This window comes from Rhincodon typus, unplaced genomic scaffold, assembly GCF_021869965.1.
Source record: "Rhincodon typus isolate 14 unplaced genomic scaffold, sRhiTyp1.1 hic_rhity00000614, whole genome shotgun sequence".
Classification (NCBI taxonomy): Eukaryota; Metazoa; Chordata; class Chondrichthyes; order Orectolobiformes; family Rhincodontidae; genus Rhincodon; species Rhincodon typus.
In genome coordinates this window covers 1-20,741 of record NW_025966252.1, presented here as the reverse complement: position 1 = coordinate 20,741, position 20,741 = coordinate 1, and the positions used below count along the sequence as shown (strand labels likewise).

General features: G+C 37.2%; 1 protein-coding gene across 2 annotated transcripts in view; it reads right to left on the bottom strand.

The window, feature by feature from the left end:
- Positions 1-20,155, bottom strand: part of LOC109932619 (conserved oligomeric Golgi complex subunit 5) — a 32,794-nt gene extending 12,639 nt beyond the window's left edge. For both annotated transcript variants that reach the window (XM_048621388.1, XM_048621389.1), the window contains exons 1-7: positions 20,069-20,155; positions 14,908-14,992; positions 11,946-12,150; positions 10,596-10,757; positions 9,080-9,179; positions 2,305-2,415; positions 938-1,000 (exon numbers count right to left, since the gene is read on the bottom strand). In XM_048621388.1, the coding sequence (XP_048477345.1) occupies positions 938-1,000; positions 2,305-2,415; positions 9,080-9,179; positions 10,596-10,757; positions 11,946-12,150; positions 14,908-14,917 (651 nt within the window). In that variant the 5' untranslated portion in view covers positions 14,918-14,992; positions 20,069-20,155. The remainder of the gene's footprint in view (positions 1-937; positions 1,001-2,304; positions 2,416-9,079; positions 9,180-10,595; positions 10,758-11,945; positions 12,151-14,907; positions 14,993-20,068) is intronic.
- Between the last annotated feature and the right edge of the window lie 586 nt (positions 20,156-20,741).

Here is a 20,741-nt window from a genome sequence, read left to right as displayed (position 1 = left end):
TAGAAGTTTATAAAATCATGAGAGACATGGATAGGGTGAATTGCCAAGATCTTTTCCCCAGGGTAGGGGAGTCCAAAACTAGAGGACACAGGTTCAAGGTGAGAGAGGAATGATTTAAAAGGGACCTAAGGGGCAACTTTCTCATGCAGAAGGTGGTGCATTTATGGAATAAACTGCCAGGGAAAGTGGTGAAGGCGGGTACAATTACAACATTTAAAAGGCATCTGGATGGGTATATGAATAGGAAGGGTGTAGAGGGATATGGGCTAAATGCCAGCAAATAGGACTAGATTCATTTTGGATATCTGGTCGGCATGGACAAGTTGGACTGATGGGTCTGTTTCCATACTGTACAGCTCTATGACTCTATGTTGCAAAATTTTTTAAAAGCTGTCTGAAAGGGTTGGTGAAATCAGATTCAGTATTAACATCCACAAAGGAAATGGATAAATGCTTGAAAGGAGAAATTCGCAGAGGTATGAAGAAAAAACTGAGAATTGAAATTAGTAGAATAACTCCAGCAAGAAGCTGCCAAAAGTTGTTGTGCTATTTCATACTATGATACATCAGAAGTGTATTCCTGACGATGGCTGTTAGGATACATTATTGAATCAGGTGGATGAGATATACATTGCAACTGTCCATGCAATGTTTCTCACTTTGGAAAGGATGACAATGACATTTGCTCTTGGAATGTCCTTGGATAGAGACTCTTCCAATTGGCTACTGTAGGTATGGTGGAAGATCAGCAATAATCCCAGATGAACTGTGTAAATGAGATTTCAAAAATGAAAGGTGTAAATTCCAGATTTGATCTTTCCATTCAAACAAAAAAAGCCCGAAGGAAAAACCAAAAACAGTGTTGTAATCCTTCTATTCGTGATCATGAATATAAAAGACACAGTAATCCAATAGTCAAAAAGAGCATGCAATTTACCTCCAAAGCCGTTCTAATTGTTTGTTCAGCAGCTGAAGGTAAAGAGCTCAATGTAGATAGTACCTGGAAAAGCAAGCAATAGATATGTAATACTCGGTGTGGTCGTTTTGAACACATCCCCTCTCAATTCCCCTTTCACTAATGAAAAGGACTGCCTCCTCATCTTATTTCCTGTCACTTAGAAACTCAAGTTTATGAACTCAGTAACTTTATTCTGCACCTTATCGAATATATTTTTAAGAACAGAATTCCCAAAACTGCACTGAATATTCCAAATGTGTCAACAATAATAAAGTTAGATGAAACTTTGACTAAGATTACAATCATGTTATGAAGGCAGGAAACAAAGATCACAGGTTCCTGGACTACAATGAGGAGAGTTCTTAAATGGATACTGTTATCTTCCTTCCTTTTGAAGGCTGTATCGTATGTTCTGTGGAGGATAAACTAATGGGGAAAAAATGACCATGATCAAGTTTACTAATTATTGAGCTTTTGCCTGTTGCACTGCAGTTAAAAGCAGGCTTAGGGTGTTAGGCTTTAATAAATCAGTTTGGTAAAAAAGTGTCAGAACAAATAAATTAATTATAATGTTCTACCAAAACTACATCCCCACCCCCCACTGAAATCTTGTACCAGAAATCTTTTCACACCTATACTCACCAGCCCAACCTCACCGCAAGGCAGGGAACAATGGCCAAGCTTTAACAACCTTTCCATGTTTAAACAGCAGCAAGGTCTGGTAAACTGCATTATTTCTTTGCGTGAAATCTGTCAACCCTAATTACTAAGAGAACAGATGTGGTGATACATTCTAGGGTTTCAATAGGAAAGCCACTGACAATCGTTCTGAGAGACAGGGTCCAACACTGGCCATCTCTCTGTTTTCTGACATCACACCTAGTCATGAAGATGTCATGGAACAAAAATATAGAAGAATACTTTGTATGCTTTTTTTAATCCCTTTAATGAAGTATCATCAATTCCTGGTTCTGTCTCATTTCATTCCACAGCAAGAGTGGGTTCTGTCTGTGCTACAGCAATACCAGTTAGAGCGTATCTAGCACTTTTTAAACTTGGAATTTTGACTTGGAATCTATACGGTGTTATATCAGGAGAAAATCCCAGCATAGTGCAATTCTATAGTGAAACTGCTCCAGGTGAAAATTCAGCCCTTTTGGCTAAATTGAAGCTTTCACTTCAAATTATTTCTCAAAATTACTCCAGATCAAGGTAAAGAAGTGAAAAAATACTCAAGTTGCAGGATGGAAAATTCAATCAAATTTATTGTATGGGTACAACAATATGGCTGACATTATACCATTCATTCTTTTCCACAGACATTCAGTAATAAATTCAACTCTTACCTTCAACATTAACTGATTCAATTTGTACAATGAATTCACCACTGCTACATTCCTTCTCTGTCCCTCAGTCAGTGGCCCAATCACTTGACTAGCATCGCCCTGTGTGGACAACTGCAAAAATAAATTTTAAAATTGTCTAAATTAGGTATAACAATGTTTCTTAACTCTTCTAACTGGACAAGACTGTTTGGTTTTCATCAACTTAGATCACAGGTTTTGTTCAACGTGCTTCCCACTCTTCACTTCAGCTGAGTTTGACCAGGCAGATCGAGTATACTATGTGACTGATAAATCTTAACATATAGTGCATCACAAGACAGCCTATTTGAATTCAATTACCTTCCTCCATAACTACCTTATTCTCACTGCCTGAAATCCTCATTCGCACTTTTATTGTCATCAAATATGACTACATCATCCTCTGCCTCACAAGTTTAATTTTCCCCTCTGTTCCCATCAAAAAAACCTTTAGCCATTGTGTTCCTGGTTACTAAGATTCTCTCCTTAAACCTCATAGCCTTGTTACATTCATGGTACTTTCAAAAGACTCCTCACATTCTGTGTGATTGATGATAACCCAACTCCTCTTGTTTTCTACTCAACGTCTAAATCAATTACCAACTTGCAAATTGCCTTGCATACCTTATCTTCCATAGAAGTCCTATGCAAATATATTGTATGTTGCTGTTGAAGTATGAATATGGAAACCAGGAAAATTAAACACCCAGGTTAAATGAATGTGAGAGTGGAGTTGCAGTCACATTAACTTGGGCATCTTACACAGCAGGAAATAAATAGGAAATATGGGCACGATTTTCCATTATGGGTTGACATGCCAACATAGGCATCAAATACAGGTCTCAACCCTGAAACATGTTGGCAGCAACAATCCAATAATGACTTTTGCTGCATTGACTAATTATCGAAAGGAAGATACATTCACATTCTCATTAGGGCAGTGAGAGTAAGCTCTCAAAGTTTGAGGCATCCTCTCAGCACTTTTAAATACTTAAAAATACAAAAATAGCCACTCAATTTTTTTCTCCCTCAAGATGGATTTCTGCCACTAATGCCAGCTATCCTTTTCAGTAACACATTCCACATTCTTACCACTCTGCAAACATTTCTCTCAAAATTCCCATTAAATTCATTACTATGTTATACTTGACTTTATAAAGGATCACAAATCGTTGCTTTTGCACAATAAATTGGGAATGGAATTTGAACATTGCTACATGGTTAAAATACCAGGAGAGTTTTGTAACTTGAAAACCAAGTAGGATTGTGTGGCACACATTTTTAGCTGCACAAAATAAAAGTGCTTTTAGAATAATGAAGTTACTACATTGTGAAACACAGAGACACCAGGAAGCTTTGAGCTTAGAAGGAACTGCCTGACAACAGCCTTCAGATTGGTCCAGCAGGAGTCTATAATCACAGAAATTTGATACAGATCTGTATGTGCACTTCAGCCAAAGATATCCAGAAGGCAGAAAACATCTCCCTGTTCAAGTGAAAAAACAGAAAACCTAAAGACCCAAAAACAAAGAATTCTGATACAAGAAAAGACCTATGCCCACTTGATCAGCTATCTAATCAAAGAACAACTTTCACTTAGCAGACAATATGTTGTAATTACTAAAAACAAAGAATAGAGAGAAGTAACTCGCTCTTTTGCAGTCTGGACTTCTGATCTGCAGAATATTTTTCACCTGTAATATTTGTATCAAACTATCTATCTTTTGTCCATCTCATGTGTGAACGAATTTGCGTGCTTAGGATTTTAAAGGGATATAATTTAAGTCACATAATGGTAGATCAGTGATTTTTTTCTCTGCCATTTGTTAAATAGATTTTCTTACAATAAAAAGAGTTATCTTCCTGTTAATGACAATACCTAGTGCAAATTACTTTTGACTTAACAGTAAAATAAATTCTATCACCTTGGTGATTCAGTTGTGATTTTTTTTTCACATTTATGATGGTTTGTGGAATAGTGGGGCTGGATTATCTGCACACTCTTCCCAATTAAGTCAATAACAACTTCTAGCATTAGACTCAGCCACAAGTGGATACATTTCCTCAACATCCACCTTATTTTTACTATTAAAAGATATCCATTAGGTACACAGAATGGATGTAGGGGAACATTTAGTGGACTGTGATCACTGTCCCAAGGTATCCTATTAGCAATGAAAAACGATAAGCAGCATTCCAGAGTAAAAGTAATTAATTGGGGGAATTTCATTGGGGTGAGAATCCGGCAAATTGGAATCAAGCGTTGGCAGGTAAAGCTAACTGAACAATGAGCTGTCTTTAAAGAAGAAACAGTTCAAGTACATTAGCAACCACAAAGGGGGAAGATAGGAGAAACAAAGTCAGTTTCCTGGATGTCAAAAGGATGCAGTAAAATGAAGCAGAAAAGAGTATGACAGTATGACATGTCAGATGTTGTTCACACTTGTGTTATCAATTGATGCATCAGAATACAGGAAGGAGATGAGTGTTGGTGTCGGATGCAATGATAACAATCTCTCTCTCAATATCAGCAAAACAAAAGAACTGATCATTGACTTCAGGAAGAAAGAAGGATGACATGCCCCTATCTACATCATTGGAGCTGAGGTGGAGAGGGTCGATAGCGTCAAGTTCCTAAGAGTGACATAACCAACAATCTGTCCTGGATCTCCCATATAGATGCAATGGTCAAGAAGTCACAACAACACCTCTTCTTCCTCAGGAGGCTTAGGAAATTCAGCATATTCATAAGGGACCTCACTAACCTTTACAGATGCGCCACAGAAAGCATTCTATCTGGGCACAAAATGGCTTAGTACATCACCTACTCTGCCCAGGACCATAATAAACGAGACAAAATGGCATACATAGCCCAGACCGACACGAAAGCTAACCTCCCATGTATGGACTCCATCTACACTTCTCATTGCCATAGAAAGGCTACCAACATCATCAAAGACCTCTGCCGCCCTGGTAATACTCTCTTCCAAACTCTTCCGTTGGGCAGAAACACAGAAGCTTAAACAGATGTAACAATAGGTTCAAGAACAGCACCTTCCCTGCTGTTATTAGACTGCTGAATAGACTTCTCCAATTTCAAATCTAACGTTTATCTTGCTTTCGTGCATCTCCTGTGCAGCCGTATCCTTATATGCCTCGCTCTGGCTAAACACCCTATGATCTGTACGTTCTTGTATGTTATGATCTGAACAACAGGCCAGTAGGTGCAGGGACTTGGGACAAAAGAGAGACCGAGATATGCATTGCGTAAAGTAAGAGCAGGCTGAGGGAAGTTGCAGGGCTTCAGAGGGACTGGAAGTCTGAAGTTCATTTACTTTAATGCAAGAAGTAAAACAGGTTAAAACAGATGGATTTGTAGTATGCAGGTCCACAGTTCCCTAAAAGTGGCAACAAAGGTGGCCAAAGTGATTAAGGCGGCATCTGGCATGCTTGCCTTCATTGGCTGGTGCGTGGAGTACAAGAGTTGGTAAAACAGGTTGCATGTATATAAAACCCTTGTTAGGCCGCATTTGGAGTATCATGTGCAGTTTCGGTCACCACACTACCAGAAGGACATGGAAGCTTTAGTGAGAATGCAGAGAAGGTTCACCAGGATGTTGCCCGGTTTCAAGGGCATTGGCTATGAGGAAAGGTTAAAAAGACTAGGATTGTTTTCACAGGAAAGACGTTGGCTGAGAGGAGACCTGATAGAGGTCTACAAAATTATGAGAGGCATAGATAGGGTGGATAGTCAGAGGCTTTATCCCAGGGGTGAAGTTTCAATTACAAGGGGACACAGGTTCAAGGTGAGAGGGCAAAAGTTTAAGGGAGATGTGCAAGGAAAGTTTTTCACACAGAGTGTGGTAGAAGCCAAGAATACACTGCCAGAGAAGGTGGTGGAAGTAGGCATGTTGGCAACATTTAAGAGGCATCTGGATGGTTACAGGAATAGGGAGGGAACAGAGGGATATGGACCGAATAAGGGCAGAAGGTTTGTTTTTTTAGTTTAGTGAGGGCACGATAATCGACACAGGCTTGGGGAGCCAAAGGTCTGTTTCCGTGCCGTACTTCTCTTGTTCTTTGTAGATCTGTTCTGAATCTATCCAAGTTAGCACACATAGCACAATGGTGATAATGCTCAATGTGAAGCTAGGAGATAGTCACCATAAGAACTGTGCAGTGATCATGTCTACAAATGCTATCATAGACAGCTGCATCTGCAACAGGTAGATTAACAAGGCAAAAGTAAGCAGCTTTTTCCCCCACTTTTGTTTTTTTCTCAACCACCTGCCACACACCAGTCTGGTAGATATGTTCTTTCGGCCTTGGCCATCTCTGTTAGTAGTGGTTTGGCACAACTGAGTGCCTTGCCAGGTTACTTCAGGAGATGCAAAAGAGTCAACCATTGTGGGTGTGCAGTCACATATTAAGAATAGCAGATTTTCCTTCCTGTAAAGGAGATTAGTGAATAACAGTGTGATCATGTAATAGTCACCACTACAGAGACTAGCATTTTATGCCAGATTTGTTAGTGTTAATTTAAATTTCACCATTGTGGGTTCCATACTTGTGTCTCTGATGTATTAGTCTGGCCTCTGGATTATTAATTTAGCAAGTATCTTTATGCTATTGTTCCCCATATGACTATGCTGCTTCTACACCAGTAAGTGTTCACATGTGGTCTAGCCCAATGGGAGAATTACAGAAATTTTACAGCAAGCTTGAGGATCTCATCAGCTCAGAACCAAAATAAACTTGGACAAATTTCTTCAGCACAAAACCAGAATACTGTGGATGCTGAAAACCTGAAAGAGAACAAGTCATTTTGATGAAAGCTCATTGCAACTTAAAACACTAATTCAGTTTCTTTCCACAGATATTGTCTGACATATTGAGTATTTCCAGCATTTTTATTTTCATTTAAAGATTTCATCAATACTTAAGCGGGGCAGAAAGAATAATTTGATGTCTGTTCCAAGGAAGATTGAACTGACAGTTTAATGCTGGCCATTAAAGCATCCTTCTAATAGTGACATTACATATACATTTCAAATCCATTATTATGCAATAAAATGAGAAATCAAAATCAGAGTCAAATGTTATTGATTATAGAACAGGTTTTTAGTATCACGTACTGTATGTTGTACAAGTTTTATTTATGAATCAAGACTTAGCACTGAATACATTTTGCTCCAAATTTACCCATGCACAAATTCATTTACAATCCTAATCCAAATAGAGTCTGATCCATGAAATCATTAACTGTTAATGATCTTAGTGTGTTCATAGTACTTTCTAAAAAAAAACAGGCTAACAAGACTTGTTGTAATATTTTTGTAACCAGATGTGTTAGTTAACTGAAGACTTGTACAAAACAAAGATTGTGAGAGACACAGATATAATTACTTTCAGTGGTTAATCTAATAATTAAAATTAGCCTTTCAGAGTTTGCTTTAGGTTGGCAAATAGAAAACACAGAATGGATACTAATAAGGCAGACTTGTAAGGCTGTGATTGGGACATCATATAAACAAAATCTGCTTTATATTGGTCCTTGTATTGACTCACTGGGGTGTTATTACACACATCTAAAGCAGGTGGGATTTGAACCCAGGCCTTCTCACCCAGAAATAGAGACACTAGCATTGTGCAACAAGATAATTCACCTTGATATTCTATTAAATTCTATTTTATGGATAAGGTAATGACGTAAGAAGTTGACATTCACAGACTGAAACCAGTGAAGTTCATATTCTGCTTAAATCTTCAAGTGATTAATAAACGTAGACTGGCTTTGTTTGTGGCTGTAACTAAAATATGACTTGGGATTATCACTGCCAAACATGTAGTACAATCTTCAATCTTTTAATCGGGTTTGAATCTTATCAGAAAAGTCATTCTGTTTATTGTGTTAGAATGTCAACTGGACTACCAAGATATATACATTACCAAATTACATCAGATAAATTTGGAATCTTTCTCTATAAATAAAATACAAATTAGGTACCGCCACTTATAAAATTCTTGGTCATATTCAATAAGTATTTGTAACATTAATCTAACCAAAATCATGGATTACTAAGGGAAAAGTTCAATAATAAAAATGAAAATTGCAACAATATGATGATTTATTTATTAAGATAACAATGCAGTGGAACAAGTTAAAGCACAAAAGAGCCATTGGTGAACAAATTGTCTCAGTGTCCCAATGTATTTACCATTGAATGAAATAACACTTTACAGAGCTTACAATCCATCTCAACTGAAAATGTAAATTATTTCCATACTCAGCCTTATTAGAGATCAATAAAATGCATTCTATAGATCTAAGAAAACCAAATTCTAACATATTTAGTCTAACTATACAGTGACTTAATAGAGGAAACAGAAATCCAAAGAGAAAAAAAGTAATTTGCAGTTGTTGAGTCATGTGAATGAAATCAATGCTACAAATACAAAATTGTCAGCAATGACCTCTATGTTGTTGCTTAATTTGTCCTCTTTAAACAACTACTCCACAACAGGCTCTTCATGGTAGAAAGAAATTTATCCCAGTAAATCAGATTTCATTATCAAAAATGAAGCATTATTCCATGCTGAAAATGACTAAAAATAAGGTAAAAAAAAAAAATGTGGACTTCAGAATCTGTATGCAAGTCAAAAAAATCAAGGTTAATGTGTGTTCAGAAAAACCGTATACTCTCCTTTTCTTCCTAATATATTACTAACTCTAGTAACCGAGGTATACAATACTTACAAGTTGTTCAGATTTTACTCCAAATAACTGGATGGTTTTAGCAACATTCCTTGCAACAGCCAGACTCAAGTTTGGATCCACAGAGGCCACATTAAATTCACTGAAAGCATGAAGAAGAATCCATGAAAAGTTGTTCCAAATCTATGTGGAGTTTGAATTACAGATTAAAAGATGTCACATCAGAAGCTCTCGACTGTTTATGTTGTCTTTAAAAAGTATGTTTTCGAACACAATCTTTGTTAACTTACATATGACAGAATATCCATATTCTTGGCAGCTTCACAAGTGGTAGCTAGCCTATCTCTAGCTCACCTTGCACAATAAAATGCAAGATTCTTTCCCCTGTACTGAGTTGGTGAGGTTAATTGCAAAAAGGACATTACAATTGGCCTTCCCATGGTTTGAAGAGGAAAGACCTTCCAGTGTGCGGATGTATGCCGGCTATTCATAGGCCCCTATGAAAATTGCACAAAGACCAGGGCTGAAAACAAGATTGGCCTCAGCTGGGATGCTTCAGCGACCCCAACCACTAGTTTCCAGCTAAGTTGAATATTATATATTACTAGCCTCTGAAATAAATAATAATCCTTAGGAGAGCACCTGGGTCTTAAATAGGACCCAGAAATCAAGAGCCAGCAAAACGTCAATGTCTCCCGAAGAAAATATTGAGGTAATGACAAAAACAGAAATTCTTGTCAGGTGTATTTGTCAACTTTTACTCAACAAATGAGTTTCTTTCGATAAGGTATGCTCTGAACATTTCCATTTCTGTGTGAATGTCACAGGAAGCTAGTTTTAAAAAGTCAATTTGAATTTCACTAGAACTGAGGGAGTGAAAAAAATGGTGTAATTTGTCCTTTTACAAGCTGCTATGAATGCCTGATATATTGGATAATTTAAAACTTGCAGGGATGTTTTTGAAAAAAAACACCCATTTCTTGCTGTTGTGTTTCACATTTCACTTTAACAGAGTGGCTGTAGTAGGAAACAAGCATTTATTTATAATGAAATAATGTTTCAGGTAATTGTAAATTCAATTTCAATGGACTCTAAAGGCACAGAGAAATAAGCTCATTATGCTCCATTCTGACTGGGCATTTGGCCAATGAATTCTGATCTATTTTTAATGATTTGTTTCCAAAAGAAAATGACTTCAAGAAACAAATGACTAGCAAGCATCAATCATAAAATCCAATGGAAATAGGGGGAAATGCTTGCATAATTAGCAAATCCTATCAAACTTTGTTATGCAGAACATATTTTATATTTTATTGTAATCAATAGCACATTAATCAGTTTACCCTTTCAATATTTTCATGCTAATCAGTCAAAACCAATTGCTAAAAGGATTTCAACTGAATTTTATAATAGCTGCCCTCAAGTAAAATAACTGCAACTTGCACTTATAAAGTGCCTTTAATGTAATAAAATGTCTCAAAGCATTCTGTAAGTGTTATCAAACAAAAAAATGACAGTTAATTAGCTGGTGCACCTTTTCCTTTGCATCAAAACCTACCTTGCAACAGTTTTAATGATGCTATCAAGCTCATCATTTGAAGGTGGATTGCGTCCTCCAGGAGGAAATACAAGGTTGATTGGATCAAACAGTCTTGATAATGATTTTGAGAGATAAGCAGACTCATAGAATTGAAGAGAATCTTTCAGGGCCTTCTCAGGGCTAAGGAAATTTGAGATTGTTATAACTTAGCATATTAATAAATATAATTATGGCAATTACATTCTTCGAATATATTGAAACAGACACTTGCTCTACTTTGAAGATACTTACGTTGCATGCTCCATTTTTATTGCAGCAACTACACAGTAATCAAATGCTAATTTCAAAGAAACTTCTTCTCAACTCAACAATTTAAGCATTACATGACTGAACTTGCAATAATTGTCTTTGACTGCATTATTAATATAAAAGGGTGAACATAATATTTAATTGTTCGTCGTTGAAATCTAAATTCCAACAACCACCACATTAATCCTTATTAAAACCAAAGTGATTTGTGAGAATGTTAGTCCACATATCAACATTTCTTTAAATTTCACAAAATAATAAACAATCTTAATACGTATTCTGGTTCCTTTCTCAGCTTAACTGAAAAGTTAAGTCTTAATATATCTTTACGTAATACACATCAGGTGGATTTTGTCAGGCTTTTACAGACCGATTGGGAGGCAGGGACGGAGCTTATAAACTGGTGAGGGATCGCATTTTAGCAGCAGCAGAGAAGGTGAAGACAGCCTCCTCATTCAGAAGCCATATCTGAAATCAGTTAAGAGCCTGTTCCTGTCACTGCACACATTTTCCTTGACTATGTCCTCAGCTGGGTGCAGTACCAGCAGTAACCACTACTTCAGGTAGCACTGTTGAATCATCACTGGCCCTCCAAAGGTCTAACAATTTTGGGAGCAGGGGGTGCTCCCATTATTTAAATGAGATGGGAGCCCCAACAGCAGCTAACTCACCCAGTTGCAGCTGGGTGGTGGGGGCTCCAAAGGGTCAAGGTGGGATTACTGTCTGTTTTCTGGCCTACTGATGGGGACCCTTCTTTGTATTTGATAGCCAAGTTAACATTATAAAACACTGTAAGCTGCTTCTCAAGACTGCTATCAGGCAAAGGAAGATACCTCTCTGCATAAGGAGATGCTATGAAAGGGAAATTTCATTAAACAAGTATGTTTTAAGGAATGTAGGAAGGTAAAGGTTTTAAAGAGGGAATTCCAGCTCTTAGGGCCTGGACAACCAAAAGCATGGCTCTCTATGATGGATTGATGTAAACAGTGACCAAGAGAAAGGCCAGAATGGGAGCAACATCATGTGTTATACAGACATGATGAATTAAAATAAACTTACTCATAGTCTTGCTTCTTCAACATAAATAGGTCTTGTGTGTCTTCCTCTGCTGCTGGTAGTTCAGGGGGTGAGTCTGAATTTCCACCAGTTGTTACACCATTCTGTATACTTTGGCTATACTGTTGCAAACGTTTCCATAGATCATTATATAATCGCAACAATTTTGGATATTCTCCTTCAAATGCTTGCTTCAGAAATGTGGATGCTGAAAAGAGAGAGGTTTGTCTCCTTCAAATTACATAACACTAATACATTTTTCACCCCTGGGTATGGCCTACTCTACCATAATTTCATTTCCTTTCTGTTGCTGTTAATTTTCTTTCTGTGATATGGTCTTTCAAATTCAGGGACAGACCACGGTTAGAGCAGCACTCTTTCTGAACGTGAATGATACTTAAAGACTTCAAATTGAAGATTTCTCTATGACCTAATGAACACAAAAGTCATGGGAATTAGAATAATTTTAAGAACTTAAGAAATAGCAGAGGTAGGACATTTGTCCCCAGGTCTGTCCCAACATTCAATAAGATCATGGCTGATAGGTCCCAGGCCTCAACTCCTCTTTTATGCCAACTTTTTATAGCTCTCAACACTTCGGTATTTCAAAAGTCCATCTAACCCCTTTTAAAATACTTTTAATGATCTCTGGGATAGATAATTCTAGACATTCACGACCGTTGGAGAAATTCCTTCACACTTGTTTTAAATTATTGTTCCTTATTTTATAACTATGTCGGTCAGTTTGAGATTCCCCCATTAGGTAAACATCTTCTCAACATCTACCCTGTCAAGCCCCCTCAAAATCTTGTAAGTTTGAATAAGATCACCCTTCATTCTTTCAAACTCTGAAGAATAAAGGTCTAACCTGCTTAGCAGCTCTTGATAAGTCAATCCACATATCCCATGCATCAGCCCAACGAATCTCTATTGAATTGCTACCAACACCAGCATTTAATTTCTTTAATATGGGGACCAAAACTGTCCAAAGTACTCCAAGTGCGGCCTCGCCAACACCTGCACAGTCGTAACAAGAATTACCCATTTTTAAACTCCAACACCCTGGCAATAAAGGCCAAAATTCCATTTGCCTTCTGAATTACTTGCTGCACAGCATGCTAAATTTTGTATGCACAAGAATACGCATATCCTCTGTGCTAAACCATTTTTCACTTTTTAACACTTCTCTCTCTATTTAATTAATATTTTGTCTTTCGATCCTTGCTACCAAAGCGCATTACCTCACACTTTCCTACAGTAAACTCCATCTGCCAAATTTTTGCCCACTCATTCAACTAATCTGTATCCCCTTGCAAATTCCTTGAGTCCTCATCACAATATGCCCACCCACCAATTATTTTTAACATTAGCAATTATGGTTAAGTTACACTCTTCCATTCCTCCAAGTCATCAATATAGATAGTATACAATTGAGGTCCTCAGACTGATCTTGTATCACTGCACTAGTTATGTCTTCCCGACCTAAAAGAGGCTCATTAATCCCATCAGTCTTCTGTGTGTTAAACAAACCTCACTCCATGCTAGTAATATATTATCTTCAATACTGTGAGCTTGCATCTTATGCAATAACCTTCTGTTTGACACCTATCAAACACCTTCCAGAAATTCAGGCACACCTATATCTATCCGTTCTCGTTTATCAACTCTGCTTGTTATATCCTCAAAGAACTCTAGCAAATTTGTCAAACATTAATGGTCTTTCACAAAACCATGTTGATTCTGTTAAATTGCATTAAACCTTTCCAAATGTCTTGCTATTTTTCCTTAATAACAACTTTAGCATTTTCCCAATGACAGATGTTAGGCCCAACAGGGCGACAGTTTCCTGATTTCTACCTCCCCTTCTTCAGCAGGTGGGGTCACATTAGTGGTTTTCCAATTTGTTGGATGCCTCAATCCAGTGAGTTCTGGAAATTTCAACCAATGCCTCCACTATCTCTGCAGCCCTTAAAATCTTTGTTGCACGCCATCACATCCTGGCAACTTGTCTGCCTTCAGTCTCATTAATTTGTCAAATATTTTGTCCCTCATGACAAAGACTATTACAAGACCTTTCTTCCCATTAACACCTTTGCTCCATAATCAAATAACTTCCCATAACTGTGTTACAACTCTTGAGTTTTCATGTCATAATATTAACAAGCTGACACCAATAATTAACTCTGTTTTGATGACGATCATTAATGCTTGACAGAAATTCAAAGTCAAGTCTTGGTATCTTAGAAGTACTTGATCTGGGTCCTCCAAGTTTACAATATTGTGTCACCTCCTGTGGTGGACAAAGCAACGTTATTGTAAAAGCAACAGCTGGTTACTCCAATTATCTCCACTGAAGATGCAGTTTAAATTGCTTCCATTAGTGTCACTATTACAAACAGCATTTAAGATGTCTGTTTCCCTTTCAAATTATGGTTTACAATCACAAGATTCACTACATGGCATACAGTGCAGTGTGCAGTTTGACATAACTTGAGCTGTAGATGGTATTAGTCAACAACATGCACTTTAAACATGCGAGGAAATTTTTAAAAAAAGTCCTTCATCACAATATTCCCAAAAGTAAGTTTGATTTTAAATATACTCATCTTTTAATTTCAGTGACCTAGCCTAATTTTATAAAATCAATTGTGATTGCCTCATTTCGAAGTACAAATATTTAGTCATATGCTCACCACTTTAAGAATTTACAATATTACGCACACTTTTCCTAAACCTTGATAAATATGGAAGGTGTGAATGAGGAATAAATAACTTCATGCACAAATTTATCTTTTATCCACATGTCAATTTGAATATGCATTTGTTTTAAAATCTTCCAGGTGGAATTATTTTTCTGAAATAGATGACTAATCGCAAAACTTCAAGTGCATTAAATTCTATAAAATTTCTCTCTCTCTTTCAAAGTCAGCCTCATTGCAATCCATATTATTCAAACTTCACCAACCGGATCTCATAGGTGGTATTTCATTATTGATTTATGTCCATGTCTGTTGAGGGCCCAATACATATAGTGCAAGATGCCAGTAAAGCTGATGAAAATAAACAAATAAAATGAATTGGAAAATGAAAGAAAAACTAGGAGGAAAGCTCTATCCAGATTTTCAAAGTTTCTCCACTAAGCTTCCAACCTTATTCTTTACCAGGTTCATTTTTTAAAACAATACTGAATGAACCCTGAACCCTACACATTAACTCTACTTTCTCTCCACAGATGCTGCCAGACTTGCTGAGTTTTTTCAGCAATTTCTGTTTTTGTTTCATTTTTTAAAGAACTGCTAATTAATATTGAAATAACTGTGCCACGTAAGTACAACTGTACCTCTGCACATGTATATAAATAAACTTGTGAAGCAAGCAAATCTTTCATTCTTTGATTTCATTTGAAGGTTTATGATTTTGGAGTTTAAATTAAATAACTTGCTAGCATCTACATTTCTTATGCCTATTGGCATATAAATTCCCAAATCATCCCAATTATATGTTCCCAATTAAAGCATGATCAATTTATTAATATTTTCCTTCTATTCGTTATAAGATAAAAGGAAATAATAGCATTCCAAAAATACTTAATCAATAGGCTAAAGAGGGTTAGATAACAAACACAATAACCATCATTACAGAAAAAGTACTGTGGAAACTAATAGGCTAAAAGCTGAAAAGAAATCCGAAAGAACTGCCGATGCTGTAAATCAGGAACAAAAACAGAAGTTGCTGGAAAAGCTCAGCAGGTCTGGCAGCATCCGTGAAGAAAAAAAAAAAATCAAAGTTAATATTTCGGGTCCAGTGACCTTCCTCAGAACTCAGGCTAAAAGCTGATACATTCCTTGGACCGCATTCTAAGGTTTTCAATGAAGTAGCTGCAGAGATAGTGGATGTATTGGTAGTAATCTTCAAAGAATCCAGGAAAAGTTCCTTGGTTCAGCAGTGGGAGACGGGAGAGAGTGCGAGGGCAGTTGGGAAGGTAAGCCTTCAGTTTAAAAGACTTACCTCGTGAGACTGCGGCCTTCCTTTGTTCAGCAGCGGGAGTCAGGAGAGCGCAAGGGGACTGCCGGCTAAGTACAATCATATATTCTGGCAGTGGCTAAACCCGAAACACTACAAGTGTAGTGTCTCCCAACCATCCTCAGGTAGTATTGAGGAGGCGGGGAGACTGCAGAAGGATTTGGACAGGATAGGAGAGTGGACAAAGAAGTGGCAGATGGAGTACAACATGGGAAAATGTGAGGTCATGCACTTTGGTAAGAAGAATAAAAGCATGGGCTATTTTCTAAATGGGGTGAAAATTCAGAAGTCTGAAGTGCAAAGAGACTTGGGAGTTCTAGTCCAGGATTCTCTCAAGGTAAACTTGCAGGTTGAGTCAGTAGTCAGGAAGGCAAATGCAATGTTGACATTTATTTTGAGAGGACTTGAATATAAAAGCAGGGATGTACTCCCGAGGCATTATAAGGCCCTGGTCAGGTCACATTTGGAGTGTTGTGTGCAGTTTTGGGCCCCATATCTCAGGAAGGATGTACTGGCCCTGGAGCGGGTTCAGAGGAGGTTTACGAGAATGGTCCCAGGAATGAAAAGCTTAACGTACGAGGAACGTTTGAGGACTCTGGGACTGTACTCATTGGAGTTTAGAAGGATGAGGGGGGATCTAATTGAAACTTACAGAATACCGAATGGCCTGGACAGAGTGGATGTTAGGAAGATGTTTTCATTTGTAGGAGAGACTAGGACCCAAGGGCACAGCCTTAGAGTAAAGCGAAGGCCTATCAGAATGGAGATAAGGAGAAACTTCTTCAGCCAGAGAATGGATAAATCCTTGGAATTCACTTCCACAGAAGGCTGCGGAGGCCAGGTCATTGAGTACATTTAAGACTGAGATAGATAGGTTCTTGATTATCAAGGGGATCAAGGGTTACGGGGAGAAAGCGGGAGAATGGGGTTGAGGAACTTATCAGCCATGATTGAATGGTGGAGCAGATCGATGGGTCGAATGGTCTAATTTCTGCTCCTATGTCTTACAGTCTTATGGAAAAGTCCAAGCGGATTGGAAAACAGCCAGTGTAAACACCCTTATTCAAAGAGGGGAAATGCTGTGAGCAGTTTTTGTCCCCTTGTTGAAGAAAAGATATCTGGTTATGGCAGGCAGTCCAGAGAAGGTTCATAGGTTCATTCCAGGCATGAAAGGATTTTCTTATGAAAAAAAAAGGAGTTCAGCAGGTTGGAATTGTACTCGCTGAGGTTTGAAGAATGAAAGGAGACCTTACTGAAACGTAAAGATTTTTAGGGAGCTTGACAGGATGGATGCAGAGAGGTTGTTTCTCCTTGTGGGAGAGTTTAGGACCAGAGGGCATAATTTCAGAGTAAGAAAACACCAATTACATTGAGAGAGTTGAGAAAAATGTCTTGCTCTGAGGATGGCAAGCTGTGGGATGTTTTATCGCAGAGGGCTGTTGAGGCTGGGTTGTTAAGTATATTCTGCATTGTTGAGGTAATTTCCTTCTAACTGATATTCTAGCAGTTCAGCTGAATATTTAAGACGACAAATTTTCAGGAAAAACAGAAAGGTCTCCTAATATCCTTGCCAATATTTCTTCCTCAACATGTGGTTAAAAAATGTTAACAATAAAAAATTAACCAGTCTATCACCTAATTGCTGTTCTTTGTGCAAGAGAGCTATTATGTTTGTCTATGTACGAAGTAAAGTCATTCACTGGATGTGAACGAGTTTAAGACACTACTGACAATGGGGTTAAAATGCTATACAAACATGCTATGCTATGCATAAACACAAGATGTTTATTTATAAATGACTTTCTCCTGATCCTTCGCAAGATAGCTTGCTATGCTCAGCAATTATCTCTGTATCATTCACAAATAACAAATGGCAGGCAAAAAATAAGCCTTGAACATTGCTGAAAACGGAGAGATGTTTTGGCCTACTTCTGCCTCTTATGGTCTTGCGTTATACAATTTCAAAAAATCACAGATTTCTAATGATGATCTAAAATCTGACACTCATATATTTGGCCCAATAAGTGCAAGAAAATATGCTTCACCAACAACATGTCCCTCTTTTCATCAATATTCAAAAAAGTATACCCCTTCAGAAGCCTTAAGTTATTTCCTTGAACCTTTTCCATCTAACACACAACATGGAATATATATTAAATGTAACTAACTAGATTCACTGATCCATGTATATGAAGCAAAACGGCAATGGTGATCTATAAATTTCTGAAAATTGCTTCCAGTTGCATCACTTAAAGTAAGAATTGAGTTGATTATCAAAGAGACAGAGCTTCTTGTTGAGGAATTTTGGCTATGATAAGAGATTGGAGTTTTATATTGAAAGCATCATCTTATTCTTGTTAAGTGAAAGTGTAACGCTTTCATCATGAATGTACTAACTTAAATTATTTTTACTAATGAACTAGAATATCACAAATTTATCTTCCTGCCACTCTTAATATTGAGCAGGTTATGATAATGTACAATGTTCAATAAGAAATGTAACCTCTCACTGATGCATAGCAGTATGAAGAGCCAAATAATCTCAAAATTCTAGAAAAGTAAACAAAATTGCGTAATATTTAAATACTTCACTCAACATTATTTTTGATGTCTATTATCAGCTGGGAAATTTAGCATTGAACGATCATAACGAAGAGTGAACTATTCCCCCAGTCAATTCCCAAGCTGCTGTGGAGCTAGAAGGGCATGGTATTTGAAATATTTCAAATCCAGTAGAATTGATATTGGATGTTTCTTTGAACATAAAGTGACAGCAGTGTTCCTTCCTTCGATTTAAAAAAAATGATAAGTTGTAACAATAGAAGCAACTTTGAGAATATCTGTCACAGGATTTGCAAATCCTTGAATTCTGGTGTTGGCACAAACCAAAATTCAAAACATAGTGGATGAGCAAAAAACACTACAGTGAGACAGATTATGTTAGAGATGTGAATGTGAATAAATTGTGTTTTTTTTTACGGCTAGGTGCAAGGGAATGGTAAAATCGGAAAAGTCCACAACAGTACAGAATTAATGCATCTTCATTAGTGGACATGGAAGAGATTTGAATATGAATTATCATTGACTGGAAACAGTTCATGTGAAGTAATGGTTAATAAGCATATGCAAAGACTGGGACAATTCCCACCTTATTTGGTAATAAGTCAAATAAGTCACTAATCACCAATGAACCTAAATTTTGAACACTTTACAAATATGAACGTTCTGTAATCAGAAATTTTGCTCAATCCTACAATGAAACTGATTCAGCAGAATACTAAAGAAGGGACTGATGGTGGCATTATAATTAAATAGACACATACAAAATGTATAAAACCAGACTATACAAACTGAATGCAGAATCATAGGGTGAGTACAAAATTAACATAGCTCAAACTGGACCAAGTAATAGAAATGCTCTATCCCACAAAATACTGAATACGTGGAACAACTGCTCAGTGAAAGCAGTTAATGTTGTATGGATTAACTCCACTTAAAAAGAACTTTCTGGGTAGGAGTAGGATTGAAAGGTCAAGTGAATATGCAGGAATAAGTATTGACTCAAATAAAAAAAGATTCTACTTTGGTAGGTAACCTCTTAAAAATCAATACTAGAGAACTGAAAAAGAATACTTAGTTTGTGTATATCAACGTAAATTTGTTAGCATGAAGGAGTGCAGAATGTTCCCACAAAAAAAAACTGAAACAAGTTCAGAACAAGCCCAACCACACATAACTTTTGCAAGGATGTTGCTTAATAGACCAAATGGCTTCTCTCTTGTTCCTTACTTTTGATTGTATTCAGGAAGACAAAGGTCCAACTTTTGTATTTCAAAGACATTGGAGAAGAAAGTGATTGCCCATATTTAGTGCACAGCTATTCTTCCTTATTTTTATAAAGAAATACAAGAAATAGCCAATAATGAGTAAAATACTCAGTGAATCATTCTTTAGAATTTCCGATGGATTCTGGTGTAGCATTTGTGGTGTAGTGGTAGTGTTCCCTCCCTCTGGGTTAAGCCCCACCTGCTCCTGAACTGTGTAACAACGTCTCTGAACAGGTTGATTTGGAAAATATCTATAAAATCAATACAGGTACTTACAATTTGTAGCCTGTTGGAATTTCAGAGTCAAGATTTCTGTAACTGAGTTCCAGAAAGTATACAAAATGTCTGCTTGGTTGTCCTAAGAAAATAAATACTAATTGTTAGCATTGGTATGAATTGCCTGTGACTTGCAAAAAAAAACATCAATGAATGTCATTGTCCCAAATGTCTACTGATTAGAAAAACAGCTAACACAAATTGGTCAGGTATTGATATTTTCCTTCCTATCTCATTTGTCCCCCTCACACTGAGATATTGTGATTATGACAGCGCAGCTATCAGGGTTCATAATTACAGAAACATATATAGACCCAGGGTTCGTGATATTGTTGTCAGGCTGTTGCTCAACTCGTCTGCAAGACAGCTCTTCTTTGACACTAGCTCTAGATGTTAATAATGAGGACATTATTGGCTCGACAGGACTGAGTTTGCCATTTTCATTTCTGATGCCCATCTGCCTACTAACTTTGTCACTCATACACTTGAATACGCTCGATCACTCTGCACCTCAGGATTCTGCAGTTGTTTTCAGTTTAGGTAATGCTCTGCTGTTATATTCATCTGGCCAAATGTGAACAAATTCACATGTTCTCATATTTTATTGGATCTGCCAGATTTTTGCCCACTAAATCCATCTATATCTATTTGTAGCTTCTTCACAACATAATTC